Below are 21,328 nucleotides of genomic sequence, written 5' to 3'. Positions count from 1 at the left end.
ACCACTTGTGGCAAATGCGCATCCTGGGTGGAAAGAGAAAAACAGACACCTTTAGGAAAACTACCTTTAGCCAAAGCAACAGATTTCAACTTAATCCTTTACCTCTACTGAGGTAATCTCTTTGAGACATGCAAAGATACCTTAAAATAAAATACTCCTGATCAGTAATTTTCTGCTTAAAGTGAGTAAATTTCTGATTCAAGCAGATGGAAATTCTGTTCTTCTTCTAGCTAGTGTTGTTTCATCCCCAAAAATGAGAAATAGAACAAACTTTACAGTGGATAATATCTTTAAGTTCCATTGCTCAGGGACAAAAATTTCCCAGACTGACCATTACATCTACCAATTACACTACCTACTTTTCCATTATATGGCATTATAATACATGGCATTATTTAATGGCCAGTGCCCATCTTAAACCCAGTGCCACACGGTTAATGTCAAAGGGACCAAAGGGTCATATTAAGTGTCAATCCTCCTGCATGTTAACATCTTCCACCTAAAGTATTGTTACTACAATGCACACTGAATTACAGTGTCAGCTCAAGAACGTACGCCATCCTGTCACTTTTGACAAAGAGCCTCAATTACACCTCAGAAATAAGAGTCCTGCAATTTTAAGTCTTTTAAAGGAATTATGCTTTTCACTGTGAGAAGAAATAAATACATTTATTAAATAAATTTGTAGGCCGGTATGTGCTCAGGTGCTCTGGCTTCAACTCACTATCTACCAGTTAAAAGTTAACCAGGTAAAGGTCAGCAGTCACTTCCCTCAGGCATCTGACCTTGTGCTCCCCTTCAGTTTGGAATATCATAATGTTTCCTTCAAGACTTAAACTACAAGAGAAACTATACACCATATAAGGTACACCATGTAAACCGTATTTAAATTAAAAATTCAACTTTCAACTTCACTATTACTATTTTCTTGTTACTTCACATATATAGATACCTAAATCCTTTTTTGAATTACCCATGTTAAAATTCTTCTTTAATTTAACGATATACATAGAAGTTGTCTTTTCACTTCAGAACTGCATTATAAGAAAATCTAAAAACTGAATAAAGATTTTCTTTAAAAATCAATTTTTACATATTTTGAAGTTAGGCATTTATGCGCACAAGGCACCATATATCCATATTTGATCATAATTAACAAAAGGTTAAAGAGAAATTTAAGTACAGCTTTCAGAAAAACCGAGTATAATGCAAGAGGCTTTGGACACAGGTCTGAACCTCTGTGAACCACAGTTTCCTCATCTCTAGAGTAGGTACCTAGATCGTGGGATTATGTGAGAAATATTACAATAGCATATTCACAATGTCTAGTTTACTGCATGATAAAGAGTACGAGCTAACTACAGGAAGTACTGTGATTAACCTGATCACAGAAGCGGCAGGGTCAGGGGTCACCCTGCAGGTAATATTTAATTCTTTTTAGGTAGGAAAGCAAGAGATGAGGATTGATGTCAAGGGAGATAGGAAATGAATGAGAAGTTCAGAGGGCCCTAGAAGCTCAGGACTTGGGGGAAAAAAAAGTTGAACTCAGAATTAACTATTGTTTGGAAGAAGTATAATTTTAATAAACAACTAAGGATAAAATCTACAAGTCTGCAGATGTCATGCTTCAGGCTGCTGAGGCTCAAGCGGCCTCATGTGCAATGTAGATGAATATAAGGGGGAATGCCCAAAATGCACTGGGTTTGTAACCATGTTCACGGACGGGCTGATAAACCTATTTACGAGGCTGCAAAAATGAAAACGTTCACATTTTAGAACAGACGTGGCTTCCTTTACATATATGCCTCTGTGTGTGTGTGTATATGTGTGTGTATGAATATATGTATACACATCCAGAGGCTGCAGGAAAAAATAGGCAACTTTTTTTTGTGAAGTGTTGATCCAACCCCTTGGGAGGAAAGATACTTGCTTTTGAAAATGTATGCGGTCAGTACCACCTTTTTCAAAGGTAAACAGGGGCTTAGACAAGGATGCTGTTTTAACAAGGAAAGATACTCAAAATTTCTTCTATTAAACAATGATCAAACTAGGAAAATATAAAACATAAATTACAAACAGAGTTTAACTCACATTAAAATGGGTTCATGCTTGATTACATGACAGGAGAGTCAACATGATGTAGCAGAAAGGATAACAAGCTGGAAATCGTGATGCCAAGTCATTTCGTGTATCAACGGGCTCATGTAACAAATTAAAGGACTGCGAAGTGGGAGAAAAATATCTACTAAGTGGTGTGGAATCTCATGCCTCTAATAAAAATTTAAAAGAAAATAAGATTAAGGTACCTACATAATTGTCCTTTCTGAAACAAAAACCATTTCCACCAGTCTTAAGCATGGTAGCCCACCACTGAAGCTACTATAGACAGTTGTTATAATTTCCCCTACAGAGAATACACTGAGGTCTTCTTGAGACCAAAGAAACGCCCTGCTGGTCTTTGTATCACCACTGTTTATTACAGAACATGACACAATGTTCAGGTTCAGAAAATGTATATTGAATTCAAGTTTTTATAAAGGATTGCTTTTTCAGAGTCCTGCAAGAAAGCCAAGCTATATTTAAGGGCATACGGCTTCTCCATCTGCATCCCTCCAATAACATGGGATAGCAGAGTCCTGGGGGATTTTGAGGCCTGAGCCTGCTGGGCTACTTATTTATTTATTTATTTATTTTTGCTGGGCTATTTAAATTGCACTAAATGTTAACTACAGACCAAATACAGAAATCAAACAGAATAACAATGAAATTTAAGTTAGTTTCAAAGCAGCAGCATCCTATTTACCCCTAAGTAAAAAGCTAACATTTCTTTTCAAACATAGCATCATGATATGTAGATATATAAAGCAGGTAGAATTATTCCACATGACCTTCAATGCCTGAGAATTTGACTATTTTGATTTTATTATTTCTGAGAATATTATTATTCTGAGAATATTATTTCTGAGAATAATGTTACTTCTGGCAAAAGAAAATATCTGTAACAATGCCTTTTAGTAACTGACATAAGAAAGCAGAATAAAACTCTGGAATACTTTGGAGATACTTGGATTCCTAGGTCACTCAGTGGCAACAAATAGCGTAATTACAAGATTGATCCTATAAAGATACCTCAATTAAAAAAAAAGGATTGATTCTGTATATCAAAATGCATAAAAAAGAACTATCAGATTCATTATGCTTCAGAGTAAAAATAATACAATGGTAACTTCCAGAATGCTAAATCATAAAGTTTAGATGAGGCAATTTCATATAAAATGTTTAGCTGAGCACTATATTAAATTAAATTTTCTTCTTTTTGTTATCCAATATTTCAATAGCATGATATATATGATATATGCCTTCTCTTTTCACAGAATAAATTTGCAACTTCAATGGTATATATCCATAATAATCATTCAGTGAGAGTCACAGGAAAATTTTTTGTTCCCTGCTCCCTCCAATCTAAACATGACTGTGCAGTGATTATAATAAAACAAAGGAACCTAAATGTTAGTCAACGTGCAAAATGGGAAGAGCTTTGCTTTAAAGAGGAGCAAATGGAAAAATAATCTCAGGTCTAAATAGTAATGATTATGACAAAAGGCCCAAGGAAACACACAGCGCTGTGCTCCAGATAGACTACACTGACACCATTTTAGCCTGGGGTATGGAACTTTTCCATGGAACTTCAAGTACTTTCACAACTGGAGTTTTATGTAGCCCAATTAACTTTGGCTAGACACAGAAATCTGGCTCAGTATTTCCATACAGTAGCCAAAATAAAGGTTTGCTGTATCAAGAATTACTGTCAGAGTCTCCCATATCCTTCCTTCTCTCTTACTAACCTAAATCTGGAAAATAAGCTAACAGCCAAGTTGCTTTTACTACAATTTAAGTCAATATTAATTTTACTGGCTCACAAAAACTGCAAAATATTCGGCTGAAATAAATTGAACAAAGACAAAAGGAAGGAGGATGAAAAAAAAAAATCAAAGTAAGGATGTACACACAACTAGAGAACACACACGGGATTTAGAAACAACTATAAAACCATCTGAAACACCGTAATAATGAAAATGTTATTCCTTCTTTTCTCTCTTAATGCATGCCCAATTTTAAATTCATGGCATTAGCCCTAGGTAACAAAGTTCAAACAAGGAATAAATCAATTTTAAAGACAGCTTGTGTTTAGTATTTTAATTGGATATGACATTGGTATGAAAGTTCCATATATTCTAAAGAGATGTCACCCAGGTCCAACTATATGTAACCATGGAGGTTACCAGTGACCCTAAAGCAGAACTAACTATTCTCTAGGGTACCCTGGAACATTTGTATTTGAGTTGTAATGTAGGACCCAAAAGTGCCAATAGCCAAAAGTTAATGTTAAAAGTTAAAAGTTTTGCCAATAGCCAAAACCCTTAGTTAATGACCTATAATGCCTAATAATAAAAATGCGTTTACCCATTCAAACTAAACTAGCATTTAGAGGTAATGTCTAAAAATAAGTTATAAAAAACGGGGATGGGACTTCCCTGGTGGCACAGTGGTTAAGAATCCGCCTGCCAATACAGGGGACACAGGGTCAGTCCCTGGCCTGGGAAGATCCCACATGCCGCGGAGCGACTAAGCCCGTGCGCCACAACTACTGAGCCTCCACACCACAACTACTGAAGCCCACGTGCCTAGAGCCCGTGCTCTGCAACAAGAGAAGCCACCGCAATGAGAAGCCCATGCACGGCAGTGAGAAGCCCACGCGCTGCAATGAGGAGTAGCCCCCACTCGCCACAACTAGAGAAAGCCCGCGTGCAGCAACAAAGACCCAACACAGCCAAAAAATAAAAAGTAAATTTAATTAAAAAAAAAAAATGGGGAGGCAGGAGCACTAACTTCCTTTTAGAATCTCTGATCAAGTATAAAAGGAGGGAAAAAGCTCCACACAAAATTATTTAATATAGAATGAAAATTAATGATGCTTAATTCAGAAATCCTTGAGGATGTATCCAATTCTACTATTTAGTGGCTTATTTATTCTTGGGGACATTCCTTAAATCTTTGAAGCTCAGTTTTCTCATTTATAAAAAGAGGACAGTACTCGTTGTAAAGCTTCATGAAATAACATATATCAATCACAGGCACTCAAGAGATGTACAATCATCCTCTTGTGACCACCTCCCCTTCCAGGGTCTTGGAAGATTACACTGTATCCACTCTACAATCATGCCACTCTCATTCATTTATTCAGTATATATCATTGGGAATTAGAGTGATCCCTAGCATGGATTAACAAATCTCAATACATGTGTTGGCAAAATGAAGGGACTAATGAGGACATGAGAATCAGGCTAGGGAAACAGAAATATTAAAAAGTCAGGCACCCTGTATACCTTTCACTTATACAGTACTATATGTCATTATATCTAAATAAAACTGGGGGGAAAAAATGACCTATGCCCAGCCCTTATGTAACTTAACAAGGGAAATGCAAAAGGAGGGTACAGGGATAGTTATCAAGATACTGAAATGCCATATACTAAAGATATAAAAAGATAAGTTAAGACTTAGTCCCTGTCCCATGTCCAGGGTCAAAAGATAGATTTATGTCTGCCATTCAATCTAAAATGTGCTATTATAGAGATACTGAAACCAGTGCCATGGAAGTACAGAGAAAGGAAAAAATCATTGCTTGAAAGACTCAGGCAAGACTTCACTGAGGAAATAAAATTTGAACAGGTAGAGAGAGGAAAGGGACATTTTTGTCAGAGAAATAAAAAAGGATTTGATCTATGGAGTTTGTCAGAGCATTCTGGGAAATTCCAAATCTTTTTGAACTTTTCTAAATACTATAAATACTACAAATTCTTAAAGAAAATTTTGTACAAAAATGCTCGAGTGAATCATTCCACTGGCTATAATAAAAGCACCAATAATCAATTTTTTGTCTAATTTGTCTCAGAAAAATATAATTCTTTATATGAAGTCCTACTCTATAGTCTAAGTCTAATTTTGTTGCACGTCAGTTTTACATATTTTGCCTTTGGTCAGTTTTGATGGAACAGTAAAAACACAAGTCCATTTCTATTCTTCTTCCCTTGAGAGTAATAGCCAATTCCATTTTATAATATTTTATATTTAAAGCATTCAGAAGTCAAATGTGTGGTATTTTCTACCTTGCCAATTCCATGTTAAGTCAATGGCATATTACCAGGCCAAGAAACCCAAAATTAGACAAAAGCAATCCACTGGGATCAGAAATTTGCCAAATCTCATAATTCAAAAAGAGACTGTTAAGGATGGTTGTGGAGTTTTTGGCACTTTGAGTTTAAGCCATTCCATAATAGGATTTGTATTTCATCTAATCAGCAAGTCGGAAACTACGAAAGTTCTCTTGATGGTGGGGGTGGGGATTAAAATTTGATTGTAATACATGTCTTTCCTTCCCTTCCTTCCATATGTTTCAGTAAATTAAAACTGCTAAATCTTGTTTTTAAAAATACCTTCTGAAAAATAAAGCAGCCTGTAAAATCATATTTTTGGTACAGGAAACAAATTATTCAGGCGTGAAAAGAAGAAGGAAAAAAAAATTTAAAAGACACGTAGTTTCTATATCCAAACTAGTGTCACAATCTAGGTATATTCAGAATTAAGTACATTTAAGCATTCAGTTTTTTTTTTCTAAATGATTTTTTTTGGCAGGGAGGTAAATCAGGCATTTGAAACTTTTAGATTCTTTGAAGGTGGCCACTTCCCAATCTAATTAAAAATGTTTCCATTTGAATTCCATAAGGACATCTCAAAGACAGTAATTGAGGCCATAGTTATACATGCATTCTATTTTTATATGGAGCTGTGTGAATTATCAGCCTATCAGAATAGGAAATGGAACAGGTTTTCATAAGGTAAAATAATTTTTTTCTAACTGATTAAACTAGACATATTATGATCCTATAGATGGCCAAAATGGCAACTTACACCCTCCAATTCTAAGTAATGTTCTTTCCCTTTCTCTGTTCCTTCTTTTTTGGGGCCCCCATATTAATTTATTTCATAATTTCTTCTTTCATATATTTTTTTCTTCATCTTTATGTTTATGTATGAAAACATTTACTCACCTTTATTTTCTTATCCTTCAAATGAAAATGGTTTTACCATCATTTTTTTTTTAACTTCTAAAAGCTCTTTCTTGTTTTTTCATTATTTATTTTTTATGGCATCCTGCACTTCACAAAATGCTATATTACCATCTCTTAGGATTTTTTTTTTCTTTTGTTTCCTTCAGTTTCCTTTTGCTAATCATTTGTTTCAGTTCCAATCTTTTACATTTGAGCCTTCCCTAATATGACTGATGATCCTTGGTTGCCCATTAAAAAATAAACTTTTTATTTAAAAGTTAATAAAAGCTGAATGAACTCCTTAGGCATAAGTATGCTTTCTAGACTGGAGTCACTTTTGTTTGTCTGGTTTGGGAGCTAGTCATTTTCAGGGACCTCCAAAGGTAGGTACATGGAAATCTTTCCCCTACAGTGATTCAGCTTCTCCAGCTAAGAATGCAACCATTTCTTGGGAGGTGAGGTGTGTGTATATGTGTTGCTGAGGGGATATGAACTTTGTGTAGCTTGTGTTCTGCGTGTGGCAGGGGAGCGGTACTGACAATCTGAGTACTCCACTGGAAGACATTCAATCAATCCTCCTTTCAGTCCCCTCTGCATTCCACCTTTGACTGCGCAAGCTGTTCCTGAGTCACAGAGCTCTCTCACCCAACCGCTCCGCCACTGTGAGCATCCGTTCCCCACTTGGAGGTGAGTGCCGGCTTGCTAGCACTGAGCACGTGGGGAGAAACCTGACTGCCGCATATGTAAGTTACAACTGATTACCCTATTTCATACTCCTTAACTCACTCTCTTCTATGCCAGCTGCCGCCACGTCTTGAGTCTCTCCAGCTTTCTTCTCATTGTTACCCCATTCCAAACTCCCTTTAGATGGTTGTTTACTCTGTTCTGACGAATCAGTTGTAATACCTCTTTCTGCTTTCTGGGTTCCAAAAAAACCAGCTTAAATTTCATCTCCCCTCCCATTCTGATTGTTCCTGTGAGGTCATTCCTTCTCAATAGTTTTATTCAGTAAAAGTTTATTCTGATTTACCCACATAATCACCATTTCTTTGTTCACCAGTCTTTTTGCTCCCCACTTAGTAACTCCTTCTAGATTTAACTGTGTTCTTTCGAAGGACACCTTCAGTAACGTCTTCAGCTAGAGGTTTTAGTGGACTGACTTTTAATTTCTTGGCCTAGGAATTCCCTGATCATTCAAGTAAAGTAAATTCAAAACCCAAAGCCTGGTAAAGGGAGGATGATAGTGACAAATTCTCTGCAAAGATTTCAGATTCCATGCTGAGATAGACAAACTTTCATGTTGCCCTCTTGTATCACTATGTGAACTTTTTCTACATTATTCTTTCACTGAGGATATGAACTTTCCTGCTTTATTTAGGCATCTAATTCCTGGCCTTCTGTTGGTCCAAGGTTTTGTCTCTTATTCCAACAAGAAGGAAAACAAACAGTAAGCTCCTTCCCATGGGTTGTTGCAACTGGTAAACTAACCCAAATCAGCTGTAGGAACAGCCTACTGTTTACTGTTCTGGTGTTTAGTTATTGCTTCATTTCCATCCCTGGGAAATTCTCTTTCTACACCTTGAGCTCAGCCATGCATTAAGAGCATATCTGTTGTAGTTTATTAGGCATATCTAGATGTTTTTTAGTGGGATGTTTTCTGGTTACTTAGTCTGCTTATATAATCTCTTTAGTAACATTTTAGTGATATCTTAGAATGGATACATAATACTTTTAAGTGTTTAGCTTATCATCTTCTGTGGGAAATAAAAATGTTATTATTTTCAAATAATTATAAGACACCCTTCTACGAATTCACTTAGCAATCACTTTCCTGACCATTTGCTCTACGTTTTGCTAGTGTTCATTTATTTTTAGTAATATTGGAGAGAGATTAAGGGATATAACTAAAATAACACAGATAATAGATTCAGATTAGGATTGAGGCTAGTTGTACCATTTATTAGCTGGGTGAAAAGTTACTTAAATATTCTGAACAATCCCCGATTGTATAAAATAAAAACATTAATACTACTTTGAGGCACATAAAATTACAGTTTTTGTTAAGTCACAAAGGTAGGATATCAACGATTTCTTATGCTTCAAATAATACCACTTTCACAGAAATGTGGCCAAGAGAGCTTGTCACATAGTGGGTGGCCAAATGATGGCTCCACTTCTCTTACAGAATGATTTCCAATTAGTAGGAATTCTAGGTGACAGTGATGGACACACGTGCAGTATCTTATATAACGCTGGCTTTTTGGAAAGAATCAGACTTAATTCCACATTATAGCCAATCTGGGGTTAACACTGGCTTGGAGAACATAGCCTTTATACAAATATTGTTATTTTGACAAGTTCATTATATAATCACACATTTGGAGTTCTCCATTTATACATTTCAATTAAGTTACATCAAGGATACATATCATATTTTATCTATGGCAAACCCCATAGCCAAAGGAATGCATTTTTCTACATTTTTCTGTACAGAGTTCTAACTTAATATTATCATCATTAAATCCTAACAATCTGGGTTAACTGGCCAGGAACCAGTACCTCAAATCTTATCTGCCTCAGTCTGCACAGGCAGAACCAGTTTCTAAAGGGTGAGAAAGGGAGTTACTCACTGTTAGAGCAAGCAGTTTCCCATAGGTGAGATGAGCAGGGATGTGGTCTGTCTTGGATCTCAGTGATTCCATATACCAATGCTCTGCTTCAGGGAGCTTGCTTAGTCGCATGTACGCTTCACCTGGCAAGAGAATCATGAAAATCAGTATGAGGATACAGTTTTCTGAGAACATTTGCAACAGGTCACATCATCATGTTTATATTCCACACATTTTCAGATTCTGTGGCAAGTACTCTCATCCGTTACCTCATTTGATTCCCCAAAAGTCACCATCATGTCTATTTCACAGATGAGAAAACTTGTGTTTGGAGAAATTAAGTGAAATGCCTAAAAGTCAAAAATGTAGTACATGATAAAGCTTTGATTTTTTTTTTTAAACTTAGAAACATCTAACTCCCAAGAATATGTGCTTTGTCATCATTTCTTTTTTTTTTTTTAAGGTTGGGTCTTTCTTATGTACAATCATTTGTTCTTTTTTATTCACATTCATTCATTCCTTCAGACACTCAAGTATTTATAGAATAACTACTAATTGGAGAGTATTATGCAGCACCTAGACAACAGAAGTTCAAGGTCCTGCCCTCTAAGGTTAACAACCTTGTTGAGAAAGTAAGATTAAATGAAGGAGTTAAAAATATTTGGGTTTAAGCATTGGTGCTAGATTTCAGTTTTTTCAGAAATTATTTGCATTTTATATTTTAATAAGTAAATAAAATTTACCAGTTTCCTTTGGAAGATCCAGTGAATATATGACAGTTACTTAGCATGCCCATCACCATGTGCAAAGCTAGTCTAAGGCCTTCCAGCCATCAGCTGTTACTTTCAAATTACACAAATTTTGCCCACCAAATAGCATTTCACTAACAGCCAAGCAAGAGAAAAAAATTGGAAATAAAGCCAAAAGTGTATCAGTTGCCTGCTTATTATCACCCCCCTCTCCCTTCTATGCTCATAGTATGGTAGAATATTCCCCTGATGGTAAAAGTGTATTTTAAGATGATTTGTGTATTTAAGTTAAATATTATAGTTATAATAAACACTGCAAATTTTGAAGTTACTTAATTTCTGAGACCAGGCAACAGACTGGTGACCTGCATTATTTTTCAAGCAGACTTTTATAGCTTAACTAATCATAATTATGATGGCTTTTTCCATTTAGAGGAATAATCAGAGGCTTTTCCTAAATGTGTTACCCACACTGGTTGTACATCTTTGCTTCAAAGGAAGAGCTAGCTTCCTTTTATTTTAATCAAATTCTTTTTGCATTAGCACAGCATTGTCAATAGAAATATGTCTGATGAATTGAATTGATTTGCATCTCCTGACCTTTTGAGTGCCCTTTGCTTGACCGGTTAGTAAAAACATTGGTGACAAATTATATGTAACATGCATAAACATGTAGGTACCACTCACACACATCTATGTGTTTCTAGTTCTGAGAAAAGTCAATAAACTATATTATCATAAAAATGATAGCTCGAATAAAAATGTTTTTCCTAAAGCTTAAAATGTGTTCGTATTTAAGAAGAATTTGGTTAGATTTAATCAAATGCTCAGGGTGAGATGCAAGAAATCCTGAAGCAAAGACCAAAAACTAGAATAAAATATATAAAACATTCATAGTTGTTAGGGTGGTAGGATTAGGCATGGATTTAAAAAATTTTTTTACATGTTTCTGTGATAATTATATTTTTTAATTATAATATATCCTAATAAGTGAAACAATGTCATACAATTTTCTATTTGCCATGTTGAACTAATAAATATTTCCAAACAAAACAAATAGTAATTTTCCTTAGGGAGAGTGAACCACTTCTTCATACTAAAACGATACAAGATATGATTTATATAACAGAAAAGATGCACAATCCTGGATATTAAAAATTGTAAAGCAATTAATGATAAACCAAATCCAACTATTTATCTCTAAAAGGGATTCTAAAGCCAGAAGAAAACATATACTAATTTCAGAGTTAGGGGGTCTGGGCAAGATGGCGGAAGAGTAAGACGCGGAGATCACCTTCCTTCCCACAGATACATTAGAAATACATCTACACGCGGAACTGCTCCTACAGAACACCCACTGAACGCTGGCAGAAGACGTCAGACCTCCCAAAAGGCAAGAAACTCCCCACGTACCTGGGTAGGGCAAAAGAAAAAAGAAATAACAGAGACAAAAGAATAGGGACGGGACCTGCACCAGTGGGAGGGAGCTGTGAAGGAGGAGAGGTTTCCACACATGAGGAAGCCCCTTCGCGGGCAGAGACTGCGGGTGGCGGAGGGGGGAAGCTTTGGAGCAGCGGAGGAGAGCACAGCCACAGGGGTGCAGGGGGCAAAGCGGAGAGACTCCCGCACAGAGGAGCGGTGCCGACCAGCACTCACCAGCCTGAGAGGCTTGTCTGCTCCCCCGCCGGGGCGGGCGGGGCTGGGAGCTGAGGCTCGGCTTCGGTTGGATCGCAGGGAGAGGACTGGGGTCGGCTGCGTAAACACAGCCTGAAGGGGTTAGCACACCACAGCTAGCCGGGAGGGAGTCCGGAAAAAAGTCTGCAGCTGCCGAAGAGGCAAGAGACTTTTTCTTGCCTCTGTGTTTCCTGGTGCGCGAGGAGAGGGGATTCAGAGCGCCGCTTAAAGGAGCTCCAGAGACGGGCGCAAGCCACGGCTATCAGCACGGACCCCAGAGACGGGCATGAGACGCTAAGGCTTCTGCTGCCGCCACCAAGAAGCCTGTGTGCAAGCACAGGTCACTCTCCACACCGCCCCTCCCGGGAACCTGCGCAGCCCGCCACTGTCAGGCTCCCGTGATCCACGGACAACTTTCCCGGGAGAACGCACGGCGCACCTCAGGCTGCTGCAACGTCATGCCGGCCTCTGCGGCCGCAGGCTTGCACCGCCTCCTCCGTACCCCTCCCTCCCCCCGGCCTGAGTGAGCCAGAGCCCCCAAAACAGCTGCTCTTTAACCCCGCCCTGTGTGAGCGAAGAACAGACACCCTCCGGTGACCTACACGGCCTACACACAAAGGCGGGTCCAAATCCAAAGCTGAACCCCGGGAGCTGTACAAAGAAAGAAGAGAAAGGGAAATTTCTCCCAGCAGCCTCAGAAGCAGCGGATTAAAGCTCCACAAACAACCTGATGTACCTGCATCTGTGGACTACCTGAATAGACAATGAATCATCCCAAATTCAGGAGGTGGACTTTGGGAGCAGGATATATTAATTTTTCCCCTTTTCCTTTTTTTGTGAGTGTATATGTGTATGCTTCTGGGTGACATTTTGTCTGTATAGCTTTGCTTTCACCATTTGTCCTAGGGTTCAGTCCGTCCGTATTTTTTTGTTTTTTTTATACTTAAAAAATTTTTTTTCTTAATAAATTTTTTCTTAATAATTTTTTTCCTTACTTTTTATTTTAAAAAATTTAAAAATTTTTCTCAATAAATTTTTCTTAATTTTTATTTTAAAAAAATTAAATTTTGGGCTTCCCTGGTGGCACAGTGGTTGAGAATCTGCCTGCCAATGCAGGGGACACGGGTTTGAGCCCTGGTCCGGGAGGATCCCACATGCCGCGGAGCGACTAAGCCCGCAAGCCACAACTACTGAGCCTGCGCGTCTGGAGCCTGTGCTCTGCAACAAGAGAGGCCGCGATAGTGAGAAGCCCGTGCACCGCGATGAAGAGCGGCCCCCGCTCGCCGCAACTAGAGAAAGCCCTCGCACAGAAGCGAAGACCCAACACAGCCAAAAATAAATAAATAAATAAATAAACCCCCCCCCAAAAAATTAAATTTTTTTCTTAATACATTTTTTCTTAATAATTTTTTTCTATTTTTTATTATAAAAAATTAATAAATATATCTTATTAAATTAAAATTTTTTTTCTCAATAATTTTTTTCTTATTTTTTATTATAATAGCTATATTTTATTTTATTTTATCCCCTTTCTTTCTCTCTTTCTACTTTTTCTCCCTTTTATTCTGAGCCGTGTGGACGAAAGGCTCTTGGTGCTCCAGCCAGGCATCAGTGCTGTGCCTCTGAGGTGGGAGAGCCAACTTCAGGACACTGGTCCACAAGAGACCTCCCAGCTCCACATAATACCAAACGGCAAAAATCTCTCAGAGATCTCCATCTCAACATCAACACCCAGCTTCATTCAACGACCAGCAAGCTACAGTGCTGGACACCCTATGCCAAACAACTAGCAACAGAGGAACACAGCCCCATCCATTAGTAGAGAGGCTGCCTAAAATCATAATAAGGCCACAGACACCCCAAAACACACCACCAGACGTGGACGTGCCCACCAGAAAGACAAGATACAGCCTCATCCACCAGAACACAGACACTAGTCCCCTCAACCAGGAAGCCTACACAACCCACTGAACCAACATTAGCCACTGGGGACAGATACCAAAGACAACGGGAACTACGAACCTGCAGCCTGTGAAAAGGAGACCCCAAACACAGTAAGATAAGCAAAATGAGAACACAGAAAAACACACAGCAGATGAAGGAGCAGGGTCAAAACACACAATACCTAACAAATTAAGAGGAAATAGGCAGTCTACCTGAAAAAGAATTCAGAATAATGATAGTAAAGATGATCCAAAATCTTGGAAATAGAATAGACAAAATGCAAGAAACATTTAACAAGGATGTAGAAGAACTAAAGAGGAACCAAGCAACGATGAAAAACACAATAAATGAAATTAAAAATACTCTAGATGGGATCAATAGCAGAATAACTGAGGCAGAAGAATGGGTAAGTGACCTGGGAGATAAAATAGTGGAAATAACTACTGCAGAGCAGAATAAAGAAAAAAGAATGAAAAGAACTGAGGACAGTCTCAGAGGCCTCTGGGACAACATTAAACGCACCAACATTCGAATTATAGGGGTCCCAGAAGAAGAAGAGAAAAAGAAAGGGACTGAGAAAATATTTGAAGAGATTATTGTTGAAAACTTCCCTAATATGGGAAAGGAAATAGTTAATCAAGTCCTGGAAGCACAGAGAGTCCCATACAGGATAAATCCAAGGAGAAACACACCAAAACACATATCAATCAAACTATCAAAAATTAAATATAAATAAAATATATTAAAAGCAGCAAGGGAAAAACAACAAATAACACACAAGGGAATCCCCATAAGGTTAACAGCTGATCTTTCAGCAGAAACTCTGCAAGCGAGAAAGGAGTGGCAGGATATACTTAAAGTGATGAAGGAGAAAAACCTACAACCAAGATTACTCTACCCAGCAAGGATCTCATTCAGATTTGATGGAGAAATTAAAACCTTTACAGACAAGCAAAAGCTGAGAGAGTTCAGCACCACCAAACCAGCTTTACAACAAATGCTAAAGGAACTTCTCTAGGCAAGAAACACAAGAGAAGGAAAAGACCTACCAAAAAAACCCAAAATAATTAAGAAAATGGTAGTAGGAACATACATATCAATAATTACCTTAAATGTAAATGGATTAAATGCTCCCACCAAAAGACAGAGACTGGCTGAATGGATACAAAAACAAGATCTGTATATATACTGTCTACAAGACACCCACTTCAGACCTAGGGACACATACAGACTGAAAGTGAGGGGATGGAAAAAGATATTCCATGCAAATGGAAATCAAAAGAAAGCTGGAGTAGCAATTCTCATATCAGACAAAATAGACTTTAAAATAAAGACTATTACAAGAGACAAAGAAGGACACTACATAATGATCAAGCGATCAATCCAAGAAGAAGGTATAACAATTGTAAATATTTATGCACCCAACATAGGAGCACCTCAATACATAAGGCAAATACTAACAGCCATAAAAGGGGAAATCGACAGTAACACAATCATAGTAGGGGACTTTAACACCCCACTTTCACCAATGGACAGATCATCCAAATTGAAAATAAATAAGGAAACACATGCTTTAAATGATACATTAAACAAGATTGACTTAATTGATATTTATAGGACATTCCACCCAAAAACAACAGAATACACATTTTTCTCAAGTGCTCACGGAACATTCTCCAGGATAGATCATATCTTGGGTCACAAATCAAGCCTTGGTAAATTTAAGAAAATTGAAATCGTATCAAGTATCTTTTCTGACCACAGCACTATGAGACTAGATATCAATTACAGGAAAAGATCTGTAAAAAATACAAACACATGGAGGCTACACAATACACTACTTAATAACGAAGTGATCACTGAAGAAATCAAAGGGGAAATCAAAAAATACCTAGAAACAAATGACAATGGAGACACGACGACCCAAAACCTATGGGATGCAGCAAAAGCAGTTCTAAGAGGGAAGTTTATAGCAATACAAGCCTACATGAAGAAACAGGAAACATCTCGAATAAACAACCTAACCTTGCACCTAAAGCAATTAGAGAAAGAAGAACAAAAAAACCCCAAAGCTAGCAGAAGGAAAGAAATCATAAAGATCAGATCAGAAATAAATGAAAAAGAAATGAAGGAGACAATAGCAAAGATCAATAAAACTAAAAGCTGGTTCTTTGAGAGGATAAACAAAATTGATAAACCATTAGCCAGACTCATCAAGAGAAAAAGGGAGAAGATTCAAATCAATAGAATTAGAAATGAAAAAGGAGAAGTAACCACTGACACTGCAGAAATACAAATGATCATGAGAGATTACTACAAGCAACTCTATGCCAATAAAATGGACAACCTGGAAGAAATGGACAAATTCTTAGAAATGCACTACCTGCCGAGACTGAACCAGGAAGAAATAGAAAATATGAACAGACCAATCACAAGCACTGAAATTGAAACTGTGATTAAAAATCTTCCAACAAACAAAAGCCCAGGACCAGATGGCTTCACAGGTGAATTCTATCAAACATTTAGAGAAGAGCTAACACCTATCCTTCTCAAAGTCTTCCAAAATATTGCAGAAGAAGGAACACTCCCCAACTCATTCTAAGAGGCCACCATCACCCTGATACCAAAACCAGACAAAGATGTCACAAAGAAAGAAAACTACAGGCCAATATCACTGATGAACATAGATGCAAAAATCCTCAACAAAATACTAGCAAACAGAATCCAACAGCACATTAAAAGGATCATACACCATGATCAAGTGGGGTTTATTCCAGGAATGCAAGGATTCTTCAATATATGCAAATCAATCAACGTGATACATCATTTTAACAAACTGAAGGAGAAAAATCATATGATCATCTCAATAGATGCAGAGAAAGCTTTCGACAAAATTCAACACCCATTTATGATAAAAGCCCTGCAGAAAGTAGGCCTAGAGGGAACTTTCCTCAACATAATAAAGGCCATATATGACAAACCCACAGCCAACATTGTCCTCAATGGTGAAAAACTGAAACCATTTCCACTAAGATCAGGAACAAGACAAGGTTGCCCACCCTCACCACTATTATTCAACATAGTTTTGGAAGTGTTAGCCACAGCAATCAGAGAAGGAAAAGAAATAAAAGGAATCCAAATCGGAAAAGAAGACGTAAAGCTGTCACTGTTTGCAGATGACATGATACTATACATAGAGAATCCTAAAGATGCTACCAGAAAACTACTAGAACTAATCAATGAATTTGGTAAAGTAGCAGGATACAAAATTAATGCACAGAAATCTCTTGCATTCCTATACACTAATGATGAAAAATCTGAAAGTGAAATTAAGGAAACACTCCCGTTTACCACTGCAACAAAAAGAATGAAATATCGAGGAATAAACCTACCTAAGGAGACAAACGACCTGTATGCAGAAAATTATAAGACACTGGTGAAAGAAATTAAAGATGATACAAATAGATGGAGAGATATACCATGTTCTTGGATTGGAAGAATCAACATTGTGAAAATGACTCTACTACCCAAAGCAATCTACAGATTCAATGCAATCCCTATCAAACTACCACTGGCATTTTTCACAGAACTAGGACAAAAAATTTCACAATTTGTATGGAAACACAAAAGACCCCGAATAGCCAAAGCAATCTTGAGAACAAAAAATGGAGCTGGGGGAATCAGGCTCCCTGACTTCAGACTATATTACAAAGCTACAGTAATCAAGACAGTTTGGTACTGGCACAAAAACAGAAACATAGATCAATGGAACAGGATAGAAAGCCCAGAGATAAACCCACGCACATATGGTCACCTTATCTTTGATAAAGGAGGCAAGCATATACAGTGGAGAAAAGACAGCCTCTTCAATAAGTGGTGCTGGGAAAACTGGACAGGTACATGTAAAAGTATGAAATTAGAACACTCCCTAACACCATACACAAAAATAAACTCAAAATGGATTAAAGACCTAAATGTAAGGCCAGACACTATCAAACTCTTAGAGGAAAACATAGGCAGAACACTCTATCACATAAATCACAGCAAGATCCTTTTTGACTCAACTCCTAGAGAAATGGAAATTAAAACACAAATAAACAAATGGGACCTAATGAAACTTAAAAGCTTTTGCACAACAAAGGAAACCATAAACAAGACTAAAAGACAACCCTCAGAATGGGAGAAAATATTTGCAAATGAAGCAACTGACAAAGGATTAATCTCCAAGATTTACAAGCAGCTCATGCAGCTCAATAACAAAAAAACAAACAACCCAATCCAAAAATGGGCAGAAGACCTAAATAGACATTTCTCCAAAGAAGATATACAGATTGCCAACAGACACATGAAAGAATGCTCAACATCATTAATCATTAGAGAAATGCAAATCAAAACTACAATGAGATATCATCTCACACCGATCAGAATGGCCATCATCAAAAAATCTAGAAACAATAAATGCTGGAGAGGGTGTGGAGGAAAGGGAACACTCTTGCACTGTTGTTGGGAATGTAAACTGATACAGCCACTATGGAGAACAGTATGGAGGTTCCTTAAAAAACTAAAAATAGAACTACCATACGACCCAGCAATCCCACTACTGGGCATATACCCTGAGAAAACCATAATTCAAAAAGAGTCATGCACCAAAATGTTCATTGCAGCTCTATTTACAATAGCCAGGACATGGAAGCAACCTAAGTGTCCATCATCGGATGAATGGATAAAGAAGATGTGGCACATATATACAATGGTATATTACTCAGCCTTAAAAAGAAACGAAATGAAGTTATTTGTAGTGAGGTGGATGGAGTTAGAGTCTGTCATACAGAGTGAAGTAAGTCAGAAAGAGAAAAGCAAATACAGTATGCTAACACATATATATGGAATCTAAGGGAAAAAAAAAAAAAGGTCATGAAGAACCTAGGGGTAAGATGAGAATAAAGACACAGACCTACTAGAGAATGGACTTGAGGATATGGGGAGGGGGAAGGGTAAGCTGTGACAAAGTGAGAGAACATATATACACTACCAAACGTAAGATAGATAGCTAGAGGGAAGCAGCTGCATAGCACAGGGAGATCAGCTCAGTGGTTTGTGACCACCTAGAGGGGTGGGATAGGGAGGGTGGGAGGGAGGGAGATGCAAGATGGAAGAGATATGGGAACATATGTATATGTATAACTGATTCACTTTGTTATAAAGCAGAAATTAACACACCATTGTAAAGCAATTATACTCCAATAAAGATGCTAAAAAAAAAAAAATTTCAGAGTTAGAGCTGAAAGATGGGTCTGCATTATAGGTTCTGTTTGGAATTGACCTGAAATTCTACTTTGGGTGTTCAAGTGCTCATAGATCACTTTTTAGAAGTTCTACAATCATTATATTTAATATGGCTTCCACTTTTTATTTATTAAAAATTCAACTAACTTGTAGAATAGTAACAGGTAAGTTACCTGTACAGAAAGAGAGTGCAATTCCAGGGTGCTTTTGAGATTCAAATCTTTATATTTAAGTGTCTGATTTTTAAAAAATCATTTCAGAAAGTGCACTATTTTTTTTCCAAGTCAGAAATCTATCATTATTAAAACCCATTTTGAAATGAAATATTATTAATTTGCTAACTACTTAGGTTGAACTATTTTGTTCAGGAAGAACTCATAAGCAACTTATTAAGTTATAAAGCTTGTGAGGTGGGGAAATACCAAAGGACCACAAATAAGATATATAATGCCATCTTGGCAAGTATATGAAAAATGTAAATAACTAGCTTACTTAGGTACTATTCATTACAACTTAGAAAAACTTCATGTAACCATTCATTGCATCTCAGTAACAACAGTGACTATAACATTCATTGAATGTTTATTACAAAATAGGGTAGCGAGCTATAGGGAGCAAATGTCTGACTTAACATGCAGCCACTCCTCCCATTCTATACCTTTGGGCACACAGAATGTTTTCTCACTTAGCCCCACAAGGGGCCTTAATGCACCATCCTCATTCAGCCAGTACCAACTAACTTTTCAAATTAGGTTTGTGAGATGAAACATATTTTCAATCTCTACATTAGTTGCTTATGTATCTCATTTTTTAAATTAAGGAACATCCTTAATTACCCGGATTTCACAGATAAGAAAATTGAAAAGCACAGTGGCTAAATCAAACACACAAAACTATAAATGTAGAAAGTGGTAAAACTACAATTCAAACCCAGGACGAACTGACCTCAGTGCATTGCTAACCTGTTGGCAGTGAATAATCACAAACTTTCCAAGTCTCCAGCTCAGGTGAAAATTATACTCTGCCTCACTCACGGAAAATTGTTTTCTAGCTTATGATACACTGGCCATCAAGTTCATTTCACTTTGCCTTGGGCTTCTCTATTGAATTAAAGGAATAAGGAAGAGCAATAATAATCCACGGTTGACCTTTAAAAACGTTTCTGCCTCATACTTTATTCAATTATTAAGAGGGAAATACGTAGCATATAAGATGTACGTTAGGGCTTCCCTGGTGGCGCAGTGGTTGAGAATCTGCCTGCCAATGCAGGGGACACGGGTTCAAGCTCTGGTCTGGGAAGATCCCACATGCCGCGGAGCGGCTAGGCCCGTGAGCCACAATTACTGAGCCTGCGCGTCTGGAGCCTGTGCTCCGCAACAAGAGAGGCCGCGACAGTGAGAGGCCCGCGCACCGCGATGAAGAGTGGCCCCCGCTTGCCGCAACTAGAGAAAGCCCTCGCACAGAAACGAAGACCCAACACAGCCATTAAAAATAAATAAATTAATTAATTAAAAAAAAAAAGCTCTAAGGTTAACCTTAACATAAAACAGCCCATAAAAGTGGTAATAAAATCAAGATGCAAAACCTAAAATGCAAGAAAATGATCATGGATGAATTTAAATGTGTTTAAAAGGCAACTCAATAAATATTCAGGCAACAAACAATACAAGCCCAAGTACTTGCTATATCCCTGGCACTGCCAAGGTAGGAGCCTCATATTTCTCATTTCTAATTCATACAAGGGGTTAGAACACTCATTTGTGAATGTGGAGGAAGGTACAGGAATAATAAGTGACAAACAGTTAATAATCCTATCTTAAAAGGTGTGAATGCCTCGAAAGCCCATACTTTTTGCCAATGCATCAAGCTACCTACTATATAAAGTTTATTACTTATTGAATACCTACTAAAGTATTACATATATATATATATTTTTGGAGTATAGTTGCTTTAC

General features: G+C 37.5%; 1 protein-coding gene across 6 annotated transcripts in view; it reads right to left on the bottom strand.

The window, feature by feature from the left end:
* The window catches only part of TMTC2 (transmembrane O-mannosyltransferase targeting cadherins 2), an 889,490-nt gene that overhangs the window by 582,946 nt on the left and 285,216 nt on the right, over positions 1–21,328 (bottom strand). For all 6 annotated transcript variants that reach the window (XM_036865958.1, XM_036865961.1, XM_036865962.1 and 3 more), the window contains exon 8: positions 9,743–9,864. In XM_036865958.1, the coding sequence (XP_036721853.1) occupies positions 9,743–9,864 (122 nt within the window). The remainder of the gene's footprint in view (positions 1–9,742; positions 9,865–21,328) is intronic.

Source organism: Balaenoptera musculus, chromosome 10 (assembly GCF_009873245.2).
Source record: "Balaenoptera musculus isolate JJ_BM4_2016_0621 chromosome 10, mBalMus1.pri.v3, whole genome shotgun sequence".
NCBI lineage: Eukaryota > Metazoa > Chordata > Mammalia > Artiodactyla > Balaenopteridae > Balaenoptera > Balaenoptera musculus.
Note: the sequence above shows the minus strand (reverse complement) of the source record. Positions and strands in the feature narration are given on the sequence as shown.